The 19,911-nt window shown below is 33.0% G+C and overlaps 1 protein-coding gene across 2 annotated transcripts; it reads left to right on the forward strand.

Moving 5' to 3' along the window:
- Positions 1 to 215: 215 nt before the first annotated feature.
- Positions 216 to 6,113, forward strand: LOC106765099 (RNA polymerase sigma factor sigE, chloroplastic/mitochondrial). 2 transcript variants are annotated; one of them, XM_022782300.1, is made up of 6 exons: positions 216 to 513; positions 1,050 to 1,803; positions 2,171 to 2,314; positions 2,525 to 2,707; positions 3,103 to 3,366; positions 5,734 to 6,113. In XM_022782300.1, exons 2-6 carry the CDS (start codon positions 1,111 to 1,113, stop codon positions 5,929 to 5,931), a joined length of 1,482 nt encoding a protein of 493 aa, XP_022638021.1. In that variant the 5' UTR covers positions 216 to 513; positions 1,050 to 1,110; the 3' UTR covers positions 5,932 to 6,113. The 2 variants fall into 2 exon arrangements, with proteins under 2 accessions (XP_022638021.1, XP_014505084.1); XM_014649598.2 differs by having other exon boundaries at positions 220 to 513; positions 2,525 to 2,761.
- Positions 6,114 to 19,911: the final 13,798 nt, after the last annotated feature.

Genomic DNA, 19,911 nt, shown 5'->3' on the forward strand with positions numbered 1-19,911 from the left:
TAAAATCTTAATTAAAACAATCCCACCAAAAAGTGAATTAACACAAAAAATAAAATGCATTGAAACATAATTAAATTATTTTATCCTAACATCAATTTGTATCACTATTTTAACGAGTTGCATGGTGCGCATGAACTTCGTAGTCGACACACCACCACCACACGCATCACCGGTCTAATAATAATATCAAAGGTTTTCATCAACCGCAAATAACCAACCACGTGCACCACATGTGATCCACACTTCCTCCAAATATCTCCTCCCCCATTCCAAAAGCGCCACATTCACTTTCTTCGCCACGTCAGCGCTATCATGCCACATTCTGTCCACGCGTATCGATCGTTCAACGCTTCCTCTTCTTCTTCCACCACCGTTGATCTCTCTGTGATTTTTCAGACTTAAAATTGTGGACACCGAATTTTTTTCTAGAATCTCGCGTTTAACGAAACCACAACCTCCACGCGTTCTCGTAGATTCAATCTGCGTGGACTCAGGGAAACATTGCAGTTCAAGGTGCTAGTAATGCTCCCTGCTACTTCACTTCATTTTTCTTTTCAACATTGTCTTTCTATGTGATTATTTACCATACAAGTATTCCCAAACAAAAGTGAAAATTCCATTGGTTTTAGAACTCATTAAGTAACACTGAATAGGAGGTTGCGTTGATGCGAGTGTGTACGATGCGACTCTTTCCATGTTATATTTTAGGATTGTTTCTTGATTTCTGTTAGTTAGTGCTGTTGTTTTGAAGTATTGGTGTATCGATTTCTTGTTTGAAACAATGATGACAGCAAAAGAATTGAGCCTAAGACTTCGTAATGGGTTTTATATAGGTATTTCAATGGAAACCATTTTTCTATCGTAAAATTCGTAACGTGGGATAATTAGTGTCTGATAAAACAATATCTCGGTTTTTCATTGTATTGTTGATTTTGGTTGTAATATTTATATCGGTGCTGATCTTGATGCCCCATTGATGGTTAATCAAGATGTTATGCTATTTTGTTATAAGCAAATGTCATTGATATTGACTTTATCTGCTCTTGTAGGATCTCTGCATTGAAAATTTGTTTAATTTTTTATGCTCTAAACACGGTTTGGAAACCTGGCATGGGAGTTGTTACTGTTTCTACCTCAGCTGCTAGGACTCCATTAAGATTGAGTACAAAGTTGATCAGTCGTCAGCAGGCACATAAACGACTCTTAATTGTAGCTTTTAAAGGAAATAAATCGAATAAAACCACTCTGGTTTCACCTCAGGAGCAAATTCCTCTACCCGTGGAAACGGCAAAGAAACAAAGGAAAAGGATAGAAAAGAGTAATGATTCGCTGAAGAGAGTGAGAGCTGTCTCTACTGATGAAACCTCTCCATTCACCATGGTTGTGGACTACAATGAAGCTGCAGCCAAACTTGAAAATATATATAAACTCAGCTCTGTATCTGATATTTGTGAGACGGAAGATATAGATAGTAAAACCAAGAGAGTATTCCGGAGGAGGAAGAAGGTTGGTGATGAACATGTTGACAGAAATGATGATAATGTGGTTAGAAACCTGAATAAGAAGGCCAGACGATTGAGTCTTGATAAAAGGATTGCATTGAAAAGGAATGCAAAGGAGAAGGAAATTGTTCAAGCTCAGAAAAAAAGAGATGTTAATAAAGTAGAGAAAATCGATGCGCTTATCAGGGAATATTCAGCATCAACTGATTTAGTTAGCATGGACTGGAAGAAAGTGAAAATTCCGCCTGTTCTTCCTTCTTCAGAACATGCATGGTTATTTAAGTTGATGGAACCTATGAAGGTGAATTATTTTCTTGTTTTGGTCTCCAATTCATATTCTTTTATGATTTTTTTTCCTTCTCAAACACCTTTGATTTTTGAATGTCAAAGAACCCTCCAACCTAAGAGCTTAATCAGGAAGATAATGACTTTCAACTGATTTTGTTTTTTGTACATATACACTTCATGTGGCGTGAATGATGTACAGAGCAGAGGTTGCTCTTAACTGTATGGAAATTTATTCACGAGAATGAGTAATCAAGGGTCCACGTCTTGAGCATACAGTCAAGAAAGCATTTGATGTCAAGGAATCCTTAAATTTAATAGCTTAAGATCCTGAGTGAAAATTCAAGTATTTGTGATATTAGGCTGTGTTTTTTGTGGTTCAGGCACTCCTACAAATGAGAGAAGATTTACAGGCAGCAGGGAAAGAAATTTCGGATGGTGAACTAGCAGATGCAAAAAGCATTAGCATTGTTCAAGTAAGGAAAGCTATAGAGATTGGTCAAGCTGCGAGAAACAAGCTCATAAAGGTAATATGGAATGTTCAACTCTTCTTTTAGATTGGCTTATAATAAGTCTTCAAAGATCAGTAATTTATTACACATATATTCCTTTTACTTCTCTCTCTCTGCTTGTTGCTTTGGAAACGAATGGTTTAATTGTTGATTTGTTTGTTGATATTCTTTGGAATGAGTAATAGTTATATTGAGATTAATAAATCATAGTGGTATCTATTGCAGCACAATCTCCGACTTGTATTGTTCGTGATTAACAAATATTTTCAAGATTTTGCAAGTGGTCCAAGGTTTCAAGATCTTTGTCAGGCTGGAGTTAAGGGACTTATCACTGCAATTGATCGATTTGAGTCAAAAAGGAGACTTCAGCTATCTACATACAGTCTATTTTGGATTAGACATTCAATTGTTCGTTCCATAACCCTCTCAAGCTTCACTCGTGTTCCTTTTGGACTTGACAGGGTATTCATTTTTCTTATCAATATGGTGATTATTTTTGATAATGGATTAGTTGATTTTAATTGTACATAGGCAGCATACATTGTTAATTTGGCCTGAATTATATGGCAATTTCAACAAATCTGTTTTGTAGGTTGAAACTGAAAGACGGAAAGATCCAGGATTGTTTTCCTAAGGACTTGACTTGGAAGGATTTTTTATAATTAAAATAGAATACATGAAAAAAGTTCTTGGTGTTTTTCGACCGTATCTAATTTTTGCAAAGACATTCAAAGAAAATATGTAGGCTAGGATTATAGACTTAGGAGCAGTCTTTTATAACATCTCACTTTCATTTTAAACAGGTCAGAGCAGATATCCATAGAGCAAAACTCGAGTTAACATTTGAGCACCAGAGGTCACCAACGGAAGAGGAGGTACTAAAAAGAATTGGGATCTCCCCTGAAAGATATTATGATGTACTGAAGGCATCAAAACCGATTCTATCCCTTCATTCAAGACATATAACCACGCAGGAAGAGTTTATTAATGGGATTACTGATCTTGATGGCGTGGATGCTGATAATAGGAGGCAAGTTGCTGTTCTAAGACTTGCTCTTGATGACGTGGTAAAACTCAACTCCTTGATACCGTCCCTTTGATGATAAGTGAAATTTGATTAATATGCTAAAAGTTAGTGCTTTGAATGTCCAAGTTGTGTGCTGCTTGCTATACTTTAACTATGATTTATCACATTCTTGCCACCTTAAAACACTTCCTTAGTCCCTCTTAGTGTCCGTCCTTGATATAGTAATTTTTTCACGAATACAGTGCATATAGAGGCTTAACTAACAAATAACATAATGTACATCAACTGAATAACAAAAAAAGACAACAAAGATCTCACTGGAATTGTATATTCTCTCTGTGTGTTTCTCAAGGATACTATTTTTGTCTCTTGCCGACTTTTTGGACATTATCAACATCAAGTACTAATTTTGAACATCTACCATCATATTTGAAACTTTATGATAGGTTTCTCAACAAGAAACCTAGCCCAGAACACTCTCACACACTCTCAAATCAGTAGGACAGAAAGAATGAGATGAATCTTGTATTATTCACAGAAAAGAATGGTATGTACAATCAAGATCCAGGGGCATAATCCCCTTCACATGTCAAAAGAGCCTGTCCACAATCAATGTTCAAAAACTACCTTCTAACTATACAACAACCTATTTATACCTTCCCTTTTTCCGACCCATCCTACCTGTTAAAACAGTTAGGTTATAAAAGCAAATTATTCTTCTTTCTTCTTTCATACACCCTCCATTGCCTATCACTTTACATGTCATAAAAGCTTGTAGTATAGGTGCTTAAACTTTATTTGATCTTCTAAAATCCTAAAATCATAGTATGGTGTTTAAAAAATTAACTGATTTTAATACGTAATAAAATAACTAGGCACATACATTAGGTTCTTCACCAGCATTAAGGAATTTTCAACTCTAATGGGAAGGGAAGAGAATTGTGTAGTTTAAGTACCTTTCAATGCAAAGAAGTGTAATCCATTCAAATTATTTTAATGATATTCCAAGTTTGATTTATTACACTTGTAAACACTGGATCCTTGCAAGAGTTATCCTCACTGGACATAGAGCACCTAATACCTAGATGTCTTCTGATGGAATCCCCAAAAATAGGTATCAAAGTGGGCTCTTCCACTAAGTGACATTACCCATACAATCCATTGGATTCTAAGGTATGCGTCCTTTGAATCAATAGGAGTTAATTAATGCAAGTGTTGAACCATGGATTAGAATCCTCTTGGCTTGGAAAGAAGAACTTGGTTCCTAACATGTGTTGGAAAACCATTTTTTATCATGCTTAATTCATTAAAAGAGACAGAGAAGAAAAATATGGAAAACCACATCACTTGAAATGACTCACGATAAGTGAGAAGAATCACCATTTGGATTCCAAACAACTTAAGATAAGGCTCCACAAAAGAAAGAGTATCACACTCAAAAGAGCACACAATTTTCTCCAGAATTCTCAGAATTTCAATTCATTAAAAAGTATTTGACAATGCTGGAAAGCCTCTTTATATAGGAGAAGTTATGCACAAAGTAAGCTAAAGAGCCAAGGTTTTGGATGATTCCTACACTAGGCGCGCAATCCACATGTGGTTCCTTCAATGTGACTTCAACTTGGCGCCTAAATTTGAATTAAAATGGCCTAGATGGTTCTTGGTTAGGCACACTAATTGATGCTGTTTTCCTTCTCTTCCTTGGTCTTTGAAGAGCCTAGAAGCTTCCTATAGGGGCGTGCTTCAAGTGTGATGCGCCAGGATGCTTGGCAGTTCAAAGAACATGGAATATTCGATGGACGGTGCAGTGCAAGCTATGTATTGAATGCTCAAAATGATCTAGGTCCTTACCTCAATGGTGCCCTTCAGTAGGTTTTCGTCCCTTGTCTTTAAGGATGTCCCTACAAAGTTAGGTGAAGCCTGCTCTTGTATTATAACTCAATTAAAATATATTCTAAAATTACAAACAAACCCTAAGACTTTTAAGTCCATGAAATGTAAAAATAAGAAAAGAACATCGGTTTTTTGAACAAGATCCTTAATCGTGCTTCAAGTGATGAACAGTCTACTTCCGTTCCCTCATCATTTTCCAATACATATATAAGCGCTTAACTAATTCACTGGCAGAAATTTTATTCGTGATTCATAATAAGAGGAAAACCAAAATCTCTAGATTAATTTTTTATATAGTAATGCAATTTTACGACTTTTGTTTCTCATGTTTCAACTGCCTTAAATGGATCTACTTAAGTATTGAAAATGTGTGATTTTGATCCTCCAAGTTTTCATTGGAGACTAAGTTAGTCATTTTGGGAGGTTTTTCTCATGTCATGTCCTACCAGTTAGTAAATTTTGTAGAACAATGATATCGCAATGACATTGTCATTTGTTGGGAACTTTTTTGTAGCTTGATTCCTTGAAGCCAAAGGAAAGCTTAGTGATTAGACAGAGATATGGACTTGATGGCAAGGGTGACAGAACATTGGGAGAAATCTCTGGGAACTTGAATATTTCGAGGGAAATGGTTCGGAAGCATGAAGTCAAGGCTCTCATGAAGCTTAAGCACCCTGCTCGGTTGGATTATCTCCGTCGCTATGCTGTATAGTAAATTGACAAATGTATATATGCTTATGCTGCTGTCGTTATAGTCCAAGTTACCTATAGTCATGCCCATGATGATATATATTACGATTATTTAAGCATACAAAATCAGCATTAGTCAGGTAATTTGTATATGAAGGAGTTATTTGTCATAAGAAATAACAACCTAATGCATGTTACATGTAATGAGTTGTGTTTATAAAATTACATTCCAAATTATACAATATATCCAACAGAGTTCCTATCTTTGTACTATGAGGTAAAACAAATTGAATACTTTTTCATAAAATACAATTAAATTTTGCATTTCAGTTCTAGAATAAAAGTTTTTTAAGATGTAAAATACATAAATTTATGTATAAGAGATATTTAGCTTTTTGATATGATGAAAGCAGGGAAGTAGAGATAGAAAATAACTTAATGTTGTGTTTGCATGAGGTAATTTAAGAGAATAATTCATTTAATTGGAGAATTTGAAATTCATTGAAGTAAAATGACTTACTTAGATGAAGAACTTAAAAAGAAATTGAAATTGAAGAATTTTAAGAAGGTACTTCAAATAACTAAAATAATAGAATTTGAAATTTATTAAAAAATAAGGAAATTGAAATTTCATATGATGAGTTCTTGACTCACCATGAAGCAATGAAGGACCTTCCAAAGAGAGAGATCAGAAGCATGACTATAAGGGAGACTTCTAACCTTTCTTCTTTATCTTTATTTTCCATTTCTTTATGTTGACATTTCCTAAGTTGACTTATGTTGATTTGACTTTGGTTGATTTATTGATCATAATTGACTTAACTTAATTGACATGTTGACTCTTAGGTTGTTTATTTTGTAAGGTAAGCTTATGCCAAAAAAGGAGAGTTGTACTACTTAGAGGAGAGTCCTAACCTTGGGACAATCATGATGAAGCCCATATTTAGAGAGAGGAAGAACTTAGAGTTTATCTTCTCTTCTAGAAGGTCAAGGGCACATACAAGAGGCTTAGGAACCAAGCTATGGTTCTCTCATTTTCAAGACATCTCCTCTAAACCTAATTTCTAGAAGCTTAGTTTATTTTTTTAGGTATACATTCTTTGGCTTTGTATTATTGCTAAGAGACCCCTCATCTTCACCTATATAAGGAGCTCTTTGAGACTCTTGAAATGATTGAATATTTTTAAGTAAAAACACTATTTGACCACCTTGTGATTGAGCTTGAGCTCTTTTCTTAGAGTGTCTTCTTCGTCAAGCCTCATCTTGAGATTATCACTCAAGTGGCAACATACACCATTAATCTTGGGTTGGTGAGTTTTAATGTCCCCGTAAGTGGCATGTGTTCATCCTTGAGCTCCCCACCCATTTTCTATCTTCCATCTTTTACTGTTTTTCTTCTCTTTTGTTCACTTGAAGCATGTTTATATTTGGCCATTTATGTTATTCTTGTGTTCTTGTTTTTTTTTTTCATTGAGTTTGTCTCCTTCTCTTGAACTCTTGGAAGTGCACATTCACATGTAGATAACATTGTTATATATCTTAATGTCTAATGGGAATATTATTGACTATCCAACGCTCAAATCAGTAATAGAGTTAGAATATTTGTAAATATCGTGTGTATCAATGTTTATAAAAGAGCATATTCCTCGAAGAATACTAGTTACATTTATAAGATGAACATAGATCGTGGGCCTATGTTTCTATTGAAATAGTACTTACATGAGGAGTATAATCACACTATAACAAATAATAACATAGTGATAAATAATAACTAAAATACAAAACTGATGAGATCTAATTATAATATGTGAAAGTGACCTAAATAGGCATAGGTTTGGATTGTTCCATAATAAAAAAACATAAAAAGTCTCATTGAAGTGTACTCTTTAATATATATATATATATATATATATATATATATATATATATATATATATATATATGGATTTGCTAACATACGTAAGTTCTTTTTTTAGTTGGTACATTTTAACAAAGTATACTAGGTTTTAGTAGAAATAAATACCCCTCATATATTATGCATTCTAAGTTTTAAGGTCAAGGGTATTTGAATAGTTTCCACCCTTTCTCTTTCATCTCTCTCATCCCAACATTCTCTATGTCATCCCTTCCCTACAGTAGCCCCAACTGAAAAAAACAGAAACACTTACCTAACCCTAATCCACCTTCCTCACTTAACCAATTTGTTTCTCTCTCATCTTCATCCTCTCTCACATCCACACACAGCAACCCGTGACACTGCAATTTGTTGCTCTTGCTCTATTCATTCATTTGTTTTCCACTTTAATAACAAAATAACTGATGATGTTGATATTGATTTTTGATTGGAGGGTTGTGTTATATCTGATTGTGATTAAATTTGTAAAAAAATAAAGTCTACAATAATTTCAAAACTAAAAAGAAAAACAAGAACCCCCCCCCCCCGAAAAGACCTTAACAACAACCCATAATAAGTTAAACTATGAGCGTGATGGTAACAAATTTATTAAGTTTAAATTCCAATTTGAAATTTAGTGCATTTTGTTTTTCTTAATTTCACTTATGTGACAAATGATAAATCAAAATGACAAAATCATGTTTATATTGACCAAACAAGTTGGATATATGAATTGTTTAAAATAAACTTACATGATGTGATTTTCTTTGGAAAGTATTTTTCTAGTTCAATTGAGAGTTACCAGGTTCATTATGATTAGTTTACTAATTTCTCGTTGACTTTTAGTTAGTTGGTACATCAATCCAGTTCTTCTTGGAAACTACTGAATATTCTGCAATATGCTCAAATCTAGAAGATGTGTAATTTGTTGAATATTTTTATTCTTTTTACAAAAATGAAATGAAAATATACTTATCAATATGAAACATTTGAAAGGAAACGAGAATGGTCTCTTTTCTGAATAAGGGGACAAAGTCAACCGCAACAATTTTTTCTGTTCATAACTCTCTTCAATAATTTGTTCCTGTTAAATCATTTGGTACGATGTGCAGGAGCTTAATTTTTTGCTGTGTTTTGAAGTTGGTTATATGCAAGAAGGTGAAAAGTATATTCCGAAATATTGTTTTCAGTGGAAAATATGTTTTTAGAATTATTTTTAAGAGCTGACTTCAAAAATCTATTTTCTGGACAATGACTTACCCCTTCTAGAATCTCCTTTCCACATAACGGTTTTTCTCTTCTGGAAAACATTTCCGGACAACTTAATAGTCAAAATATCAAATCTCCCTAGAGATAAACTACTAATTCTAAAATTTAAAAACAAAATTTAACAACAATCAGAAGGGAAAAGATATAAAACAACCCTCTAATCACAAATTAACATCAACATAATTTTGTTACTAAAATGGAAAATAAATGAACAAACAGAGCAAGAACAACAAATTGCGGTGTCGCGGGTTATTATGTGTGGGTGAGAGAGAGGACGGAGATGAGAGAGAAACAAATTGGATAAGTGAAGAAGGTGGATTAGGCTTAGGTGAGTGTTTCTGATTTTTTCAGTTGGGGTACTGAATGGATGACAAAGAGAATGTTATAGTGATGAAAGAAAAAATGTTGAGAACGATGAGGATGAAAGAGGGGTGAGTACGGGTTTCAGGATTTCTTGTTTTATTTTTTTTAGTTGTGAAAATGAAAATTTTTCAAATACCCTTAACCTTAAAACTTAGAATATATGAGGATATTTTTATCTACTAAAACTCAATATACTTTACTAAAATATACCTAACTAAAAAAAGAACTTATCTTAGCAAATATATATATTAATTACTTATTTTTCTCAAAATGTAACTAAAACAAAATAATAATAATAATAATAATAATAATAATAATAATAATAATAATAATAATAATAATAATAATAATAGTAATAATAACAATAATAAATATTCAAGTTTCTAAACTCAGTGACTTCATTAAAAATCCATGTTTATTAATATAGTTTAAAATCTTAATTTTTTCTTTACATAAACCATAAATGTTCATTACAAATATTTTTAATATTTTTACTATATTTAAATTTTCTATACACATGTTATGCTTCATTCTCAGTATACTTCATCCATAATAATATTTAAGTGCGTCATATAAATTTTTTAAATGTATATTTTATTCTTTATAATATGCTTTTGATAAAATAATAGTCTTTAAAAGTAACACTATACAAGGTATAACTTTTTTACACATATAATAATATAAATTAAGAATCAATTCTTTATTCCTTTAAATTTTTTTCTTCTTATTTATACTGTATATAAATGTTTGATATTATAGTACAAAATATGAACAAAAATATTGTACTAGAATGCATAATCATTATTTGTTATCTAAGTTTTGTTATTGAGACATGTATATCCAAGAAAAAAGAAGTGATACAAAATTTCAATAGTTAAAATAATAATTCCAATATGGTTAGAATTTGAAATAATATATTGAAATTTGAAACCACATATTTGAAATGTATAATCTGAATTTTCTTTAAGTAACTGAATTTAATAAATATAACAATTAAATTAACTTAATAGTTTAATTTAACTCTCTTTAACACTATGTAAAAAATGCAAACATGTTTGCTATTCAATATTTAGTATCATAAAATACTTAGTGATTGATTATAAATACCTTACGAATTTTAATTAATATTTCAACTAAAATACATATTAAAAAGATTAATAAATATATTAATTAACATTGGAAAGTATTGTTTTAAAAAAAGTCCCTTTTAATGTTAATTATATAAAATAGTATTAATTTATTTTAATTTCCCAACTCTGATGTAAATATGTTTATTATGTAATTGAAAATTATTTTATTAATTAAGAATAAACTTAAATATATATATATATATATATATATATATATATATATATATTAAATATAAAAATATAAATACTGCATTTTCACTTTATTTATTTAAAATATACGCATAATGATTATGAGATAAACATTTTTAATTTGTATGTAATAATAATTAATTAATTTAGTGTAAATATATATAATACTTAATATTACTTCTAAAAAGAGACTATGAGATTGACATTTTAATGTAAATATTAATTAATAAATCTACAGTAAATAAAAATATAGATGCTGCACTTTTCAGTTTATTTATTTAAAATCTACGCATAATAATTATGGGATAAACATGTTTAATTTGTATGTAACAATAATTAATTAGTTTAGTGTAAATATGATATAATACTTAATATTACTTCTAAAAATAGATTATGAGATTAACATTTTAATGTAAATATTAATTAATAAATATACAGTAAATTGAATGGAGCATGTTTGAATTTAACGCAGTCAGGGGAGGTTGTAATGGGATGAGAGTCTCCAACATTTTATCATCCAAGAGGAAGCAAATCACACATGTTGCCGGATATTGAATGTGGATTTTACGGACAAGTGACAAAATTTTAACGGATTGTTTTTTTTTTTGAAAGTCATATCATCCATAAGAGGGAAATATCTATCTATTAAAATTTTCTGACATTCAAGTCAATAAGAGAATTAGAATCTATTATATGAGAGTCATTATCAAGTATCAAAGATCGTTGGACTTTGTTATCGGGTTGTTGGTCGTGCTAGTCGAGTTATGCTGTTTATCGACCATGTTCTATGACTTGTTTCGAGGTTGGGTTGCGACTATTTTATGCGGTTTGGACTTTTACATGGTGTCCCAAGATGGTAATTGTACTTCATCTTCCTTTATACTCGGGTGTTGTTGAGTTGATTACCATGTTGAGCTTTTCTATGTTCGATCTAATGTTTTTAGAGTTGTTGCTTGGTATTTCTTTTAGCGTATCAAAGATTTTCTTTGGGGGTCCTTGAAGGCTTTGTTTATGGGATTTTGTCTGCTGTTGTTTATATGGATCCCTATTATAAATGGCCACGTTTGTGGGCTTTCGCTATAGTCCAATAGGGATGTGATGGTGTTGAGTTGACTTTTTCGTTTGGGCCTAGGAAGGTTAAGCTTCTTTGGGCTTTCAATAAAGGATGATGTATGTAGGGCCACCCAAATTGCTAGTTGTGCGGTGCATAAAAGTTTCTTGATAGAAATATTGTTGAAAGTTTACTAAGTAGACTTTTAGAGTAGAGAGGTGAGTCACCATGTACAAACTAAAGAACCTTGTCTTTCCTAACCAAAGTTTTTCTCAACATTTTAAAAAATTTCCTCATAGAAATTCATATTTTTGATTATATGAGAAATCCTAAAAAGTTATGCTTCGGATAGATGTTATCCACTGCAACTAAAGATCGTGCACACATGTTGCATTGTATTTCGTGAGTTCCCCATTTTTATTATAGTATGGAGGAGTGTGTTGGAGATCTTTACCATTATAGACTTGGCACGAATGTTGTAGCATGTCGAGTAACTAGACTATTACTTTTCAACCAAATATAGTTGATCATGAATCAACGAAAAATCTTTGTTATGTCATTCCTATGTAGATCTTTAGGTACATCACTGATAGGAACTGAGTTTATACTTTCTTCATGATATGGAACCATACGAGATCTAGCTTTAGATCCATCATACTTGTGTATCTTATCATTAGAACCTCTATTTAGGTCATCCATGAGGACGTAGTAGGCCATAAATGTCTGCTTGAATGAACCTGTGACATTTTTCCTAATGGCCTTTGACAATTGGGAATGCTTCTTTAGGTGACATTGAAATGCCAGTTTCTTCTTGAAGGTGAGTTTGATATCCTTTTTGGTCATGTTTTGATGTAGCTTGAGAACCCTACAATTATCTATTTCGATGTATTTTGTTTCCCATGAATTGCACTAGCCATGACTACAAGACATTAGGCCATTAAGGTCACATGATAATTTAACTTTTGTTAGATCTAAAAGAATTTCCACCAATAAAATTTTGGCATGTTGCATCAATTGCATGGATTTGGAGCACGTGTGATCCTTTTAATTTTCACATGAAAAGAAGTTAGGTGTATTACACCCATATATCATAAGGTGTCGCCACATAAGCCACATTGATAGGTGCAAATAAAGACCCTAACTTGTTGAGGCGAGTGATTAAAGAGAAAATATTTATATGCATGCTATTGTTTCGCAAATATTCATATATTATTATATCATGATAAAATATTAAAGATGAGTATCAAGATAGCACTCTTCAAAGACATTTCAAAAATTAGACCATAAATGCTCGTGCCAACATGAGTGATTATCAATAATCATAGACTATCTTTACACAAGATGATGATAGTGAATAATGTGGAGACAAGATAAATTTTTACCTGGGCCCTTAGGTAGGTGCCAATGATCTTATCTAAATCTTGAGCATGGACTTTGCAGACAGGTAATAAGATCCTAACAGTTCTTTGATTGCTTTTTCTATTTGAAGAGAGTCACCTCATTGATGAGAGGGGAAGATCCAAAGACTCTCTGACGTTCAAGTCAGTAAGAGGGTTAAGATCTATTATATGAGAGTTAAGATTTATTATATGAGAGTAATTATCAAGTATCAAGTGTGAAGTGAGTATCCCTTGAGAGTTACTATTATATTTATAGGATTAACATAGGTTGTTGTCCCATCCCTATTAGAATAATACTTACGTAGGAAATATAATAATAATCTAATAACAATAAAAGAAGGATAAATAATAACCAACATGTCAAATGTAAGACCTGGAAAAAATGTAGTAATTAGGGAAGAAAGTGGTTTTGAGACTTGAGTATTATTGTTTGGTAATTGGTCTTTAATGTTTGGATGTTTCTTAGAATTATAATTGTTATGTTGATTATTTAGTGTTACTATTGATAAAGTACAACACATGATTGATATGTTATTGAATTGGTGATTTGTGTATACGTGACATTACCATTGTGATGTGTTGGTTTGGTGGAAAAGAGTTGTTTAGGACTGAATGGATGAGGATTCAATTCCTAGGAAGAAGAACACAATATAAATTTAGATTTTCAATTATATTTTTGGCTTAGGAGAAAAATGGTCTTTTAACCTTCATTAAATGGTGCATAAATTAAGTTAAAGGGTGTAGAAAGTAAAATAATGAAAATAAAATATGAAGAAAATAGAAGAGTACGTGAATTTTGAAAAGATATAATAGTTACTGATAATTTAAAAAGTTGTTGAGAGAAAATAAGAGCGAAAATCTTAGTGATTTTTAGAGATTAAGTGATAAATCTTATTTTAATAAAAAAGATAGAGATAGAGTAAAAAGAGATAAAAAGGAGAAGAGGAAAAAGGTCTGGATATTGTTACTCAAGAGTTAAAAAAGAAGAAGAGAGAGAAAGAAATAGGAAGAAAGAGAGACGTTTTCTAGGGAGAAGAGGAAGAGTTGCTAAAAACCTTAGTGCAAGGGAAGATTGATGTTGTTTTGGAGTTGTAGATAAAGCCTTAAGATTGACAAAGGTATGAGGAAGCTTACCTTTGCTTGTTTTCTTGTTGTTCGTATGATGTGTGGGGTTTGTTCTTGATTATCTTGAAAGGTAATGTGGTTTTGATGCATGTGTATGTATGAGAATATGATCTGCATGATGATAGGGTTTATATCATGTTTATATTGGGTTTTCCCTATAAAAGTATGTATGTTTTTATTGGGTTATCTCATAATAAGTTTTGATGCTAAGGGGTAACAAAGTTATGATGCTTGGGGGGTTTTACCATGCAAATATATGTTATAAAGATGGTATGATAATCATATGTAGAATATTGGGTTTGTTTGGGTTATAATCTGCATAATGATGGGTTTTGGATTATTCAAGTGATGTAATGTATGTATTAAGGTCTGTTCATAAGGGTATGTGAGGCTTGAATGCATGCATGATGTTTTGGTACAATTCTTCATGATTTAGGGTTGATGTATGTGTGTTTTGAACACTTGAATTCTGTCCAACATGCACTTCGATTCAGTAATAATCAATTATCACTAGTTATAATCGATTGTTTATGCATTGGTTGAGGTATGTTTTGGGAATAATCGATTATCTGGAATGATAATTGATTATCCCTTCAAGTGTGACGGTTCTGGAAATTTGATGTGCCAAGACCATTGAGATAATCGATTATCTTAGGTGATAATCGATTGTCGCAATATAATTTGTGTAAATGTGAACCTCTCAGGAATAACCGATTATCACTTATGATAATCAATTATCCCAATGCATTTTTGTTAAAAATGATGAATTTAATGAAGATTGGACGTGGACCAAGCTTGAGGAGTTGTAGAACATGGTGATAATCAGAGAGTGAGATTAGTGATTATTGATGAGTAAATATTTTCTTGACTTGACTTAGTTTATTATGCTAGAATTAATCAGGGAATTGTGCTTAAATGTCCGGTATTTTCCTGTTTCTGCTATCGTGCTTAATTTGACCAAAAATTCTTATTTTAGTTAATTTGAATTATCTGAGCTAATTATTTGCATTATTAATTGTAGGGAAAATTTTGAAAATACAATTTGGAATATTTGGAGGTTAAATAAGGTGCAGTCACCACCCACTTGCATTTCATTTTTCTTTTATTTGGGTTTGGAGAGTTTCTGGCAAGGCCCATGGGCAATTCACTATGAGCATGCAACAATTGATGGAGAATTGGCTACAACCCACGATGGAAAGGGGTGTCATGTTCTAATTCAATTGGACCTTGGGTTGCTATCACGACCTGGCTGGTTCATGAAGACACGTTGAAATTAGGAGAGTATCTTTCAATTACGGTGCACACGTTGAGAGGTTGCAAGATGCCACGATCCACTCCAACACGTCACGGACCATGGGCTTTTTAAAAAGGATCCAGTTATTTTAACACAACTTTTTTGACACAGTTTTGACACACACACGTGTCAAGCTGGCATTGGTTGTTTTTTTTTTTTCTTTTTAAATCTGTAAACCAAAATGAATAGAGTTTGGAAAATTTGGCATTCCAAATATACCTTTTTCCTATTCCATCGCGTTTTGTCTCAGATTTCGTTCTCTCTCTCATTTCGTTCTTCTCTGCGTCGTGGTTGCCCCCTGTGTGACGTTTGATTTTTGGTTCTCCGTTGTCGGCGTTGGTGGAAATGGAAAGTCCCGAACAACAGCTTCGTTGTAGGAAGGTAAATGCGTTGTTGGGTTTTGGGTTTTTTGTTAGGGTACTTGGGTTTTTGTGTTGTTCGACTTTTGGGTTTTTGTTTTCCGTTGTTGGGTTTTTGGTTTGTGTTGTTAGGTGTGGGGTTTTTGATTTGTGGTCTTCCGTTCTGGATGTTGTGGTGAGGGTTTAGTGTTTATTTGTTTTGGGTTTTTGATTTGTGTGCGTCGTTGTTGATGTTGTGGTAAGGGTAGTGTGTTTTTGTGTTTTGTGTAATTGTTTTGGGGTCTTGTGTTCTTTGTTTTATGTTTCTTTGTGGGTTTTTCGACCCCTTTTAGTTTTGTTTGTAATTTGGTTCTGTGTTTACATTTGATTTGTTTTGGTTGTGCAGTTGACGGTGCGCCACTATTTTTCAACCATGTATGTGTGCACGTTGAACGAACACTTGACAGATGATCAACGGTCACTGATTTCGAAGACTCCTTTTGGTTGGTTTTTACAATTGAGTGGTAAAGTCACAATGAATACTCAAATTTTGCGGGAGTTAACGTTTAAATGGGTGGATTCGAGTTTCGGTTTTCTAATTGGAGATAAAGTTGTGAACATGAACGAAAAGGAATTTTGTTATGGATTAGGGTTGAGTTCAGAGGGTGATGGTATAAACTTAAAGCATACAATGGGTAATAATAATTGTTTTAAATACTTGGGTAAGGGAATCAAAGATTTGAATTTCATTTACAAATTCTTATTGAAGAAACATAAAAAAGAAATACCTTGTGGTGTTTTTTGTAGCTTGTATATATTGGTTGGGATATCTGAGATTTTGTTTCCTAGACGTTATGGACGAGTGTTTCCTATCATGTTTAAAATTGTTGACAACCTCAATCGTTTGAGTAATTGCTGTTGGGGTAATTTAGTTTATCGTTATTTGGTGAAAAGTTTGAGCAAAGCTTCCGATTCAGTGAAGAAAGGCAAAGTTATAAGCGATGTTACTGTGAATGGTTGTGTTTACATGTTGCAGCTAATTGTTACTTATTGATTTGATAACTGAATGGTGAATTGAATATTTCAAATTTGTTTATGAATAATTTGTAACATTTAGTTGTTGTTTAGGTCTGGTTTTGTGAGCATTTCGTACCTGCAGAAGGTCAAGTAAAGAAGTCACCAAGGATCTTGCATTGGATGGATACAAATGNGGGAGGCAGCATTGTCAAACGGGTTTTCGAGATCGGTGTNGTATGTGATGTGTTCAATGAGTTGTGAAGTTTTTGATATATTAAAAACAGTTACCTATCATGTTATATGTTGTTTAATTTCAGTTCCATGTTGTTGATGATTTGGTTGGTTGTGCATCCAAGTCTAAGACATATGTGAAGGAAAAACAATCACATCCAAAAAAGAATGATGACCAAGTAGCGAAAAATAAAATACTTAGAAGAGAACGCAGACAAAGTATGTTGCATAGTGCTAAGGAGCAAGAATGTCTGATTGAAGAACTTAAAATGAAGGTGGATGTGTTGGAGGCAGAGTTGGCTGAAGAGAAGGCGAGAAGAACAACTACAACGACAACTAACGACCATGTTGATCATAGTAACAATGCATTTTTTTCACGTGCTGTAATATCTAACAACCAACCGGGAGGATTTTCGAAGAGCGATCATGGTGGAATGTCACAGAACACAGCGGATGGGAACATCAACACCGAACCAGAAATGAAGACCTATGTGAGGATGGGAAGAAGAGTGCGTCACAAGAGTCAAGCCCTGAGGACACCTTACACTGGAAATATAGGATGTAGAAAAAAAAATTAGTGATTAATGTATGGTATTTTGATTACCACCAGAACTTCATGTCGTAATTAAACTTATTTCTTGCAGTATATAGTTGATGTATGTTTGGTTCCATGTATTTGTGTTATTGAAATTAAGTGGTTTATATTTTGATTTGGTGTACACATGTAAATGTTTTGAGTTTACTTTGTTGCTCCCAAGGATAAAGTAATGTTTGTGATATAATGATATGGTCAAGACGTTGGTGGTCATTTGTCTGTTGTAAACGACTAGTTGAGTTAAAGTTTAATTTTGAACAACCTGTTACACATAAGGAAGCATGAATGAGAACATAAGGAGACCACTACTAAATTTCTGCCAAATATTCTGTTAAAAATTGCATTGTAATCGATTACAAGGCAGTGTAAACGATTACGCGAGCCTGAAGAGGTTTCTGCACATCCTCGTCATCTGTAGGAGCCACCAAATACAACATAGGGGACCATGTCCTGAATGAAGAGTGATTTGATAGAAGTTCAAATGTTTTAGTTGTTTTTGGTTGTTATTGACTGAGGATTGCTTTGAAATTAATGTTTTTGGACCCCCATGCAGGTGGGGGATGGACACTTGTTCATAATATTGGGAGAATTCAAGATCTGCAAATGATTGTGTGAAAAACTGCACTGTAATCGATTACAATGTAGTGTAAACGATTACGCGAGCTTGCAGAGGTTTCTGCACATCCTCATCATCTGTAGGAGCCACCAAACACAACATAGGGGACCACGTGCAGAAAGAAGAGTGATTTCACATAAGTTCAAATGTTTTAGTTGTTTTTGGATGTATTGACTGAGGATTTCTTAGAAATGAATGTTTTTGGACCCCCATGCAGGTGGGGGATGGACACTTGTTCAGAATATTGGGAGAATTCAAGATCTGCCAATGATTGTGTGAAAAACTGCAATGTAATCGATTACAATGTAGTGTAAACGATTACGCGAGCCTGCAGAGGTTTCTGCACATCCTCATCATCTGTAGGAGCCACCAAACACAACATAGGGGACCACGTGCTGAATGAAGAGTGATTTCACAGAATTTCAAATGTTTTAGTTGTTTTTGGATGTTATTGACTGAGGATTGCTTTGAAATTAGTGTTTTTGGACCCCCATGCAGGTGGGGGATGAACACTTGTTCAGAATATTGAGAGAATTCAAGATCTGCCAATGATTGTGTGAAAAAATGCACTGTAATCGATTACAATGCAGTGTAAACGATTATGCGAGCCTGCAGAGGTTTCTGCACATCCTCATCATCTGTAGGAGCCACCAAACAAAACATAGGGGACCACGTGTTGAATGAAGAATGTTTTATGAGTCGTATGGCATTTTGTATTGTTTAAGTGTCCTTTACGTAGGGAAATATTTCCTTAATTAAGAATCTGTAACATGTAAGAAGACATATAATGAGCACAATTAGTCATCAAACACTGAAATTCGCAAACAAAGTACATATAAATTAAAGAGTACAATATTGATCAAAGACATAACATTTGTGAATGAAAGCAAATACATCAAAACAGGAAATCATAACTAATCATTGCATACTTCATTTACAATTTTACTAAAAATAACCTTTATTGTGGTGCAATTAATTCATATCATATTTATATACTACTGAAATTTGGTACCCTTGAATTAGGTTAATTCCTTCTGTGCATTTGGGACAAACAAGTACTTGAATATCGTTCATCGCAACATAGTCAAGGTTTTTCCACCAAAAATTTGTCCTCCAACACTTGACCTCGTGAAGGAAACACCAAAACCTGTCATTCGACTTCCAATGTGGGCAGAAAACAATGTCGATGTGGCAGCCATCCTCCGCAAATTTGTTCCACCAACTAACGAAGCATCATCATCATCCAAACAACCAGAAGTTTAAGGACTAATGTTACATATGTTTCATTTATACTTCGTTCTGTAGGTGACAATGTTAATGCCTTTTATGGATTAGTGTTCTCTTTTGGTATATCTTTTGTAATGGATTAGTGTTACAAAAGACACTGTAATTGTCTTTTGTGATTGACTAATGTTACATATGTTATGTCATGAATGTAATATTTTTATTGATGTTATGTTGGAACTGATGTTATTGTATTGGAATCCCTT

The sequence above is a fragment of the Vigna radiata genome, chromosome 6 (assembly GCF_000741045.1).
Source record: "Vigna radiata var. radiata cultivar VC1973A chromosome 6, Vradiata_ver6, whole genome shotgun sequence".
NCBI classification, from domain to species: domain Eukaryota; kingdom Viridiplantae; phylum Streptophyta; class Magnoliopsida; order Fabales; family Fabaceae; genus Vigna; species Vigna radiata.

Bases quoted from the DNA above. Each gene is read 5' to 3' on its own strand.
- LOC106765099 (XM_014649598.2), top strand. From the start codon at position 1,111: ATGGGAGTTGTTACTGTTTCTACCTCAGCTGCTAGGACTCCATTAAGA. The intron at 1,804-2,170 runs GTGAATTATTTT...TTTGTGGTTCAG, and splicing joins AGTTGATGGAACCTATGAAG to GCACTCCTACAAATGAGAGA. The intron at 2,762-3,102 runs GTATTCATTTTT...CATTTTAAACAG, and splicing joins TTCCTTTTGGACTTGACAGG to GTCAGAGCAGATATCCATAG.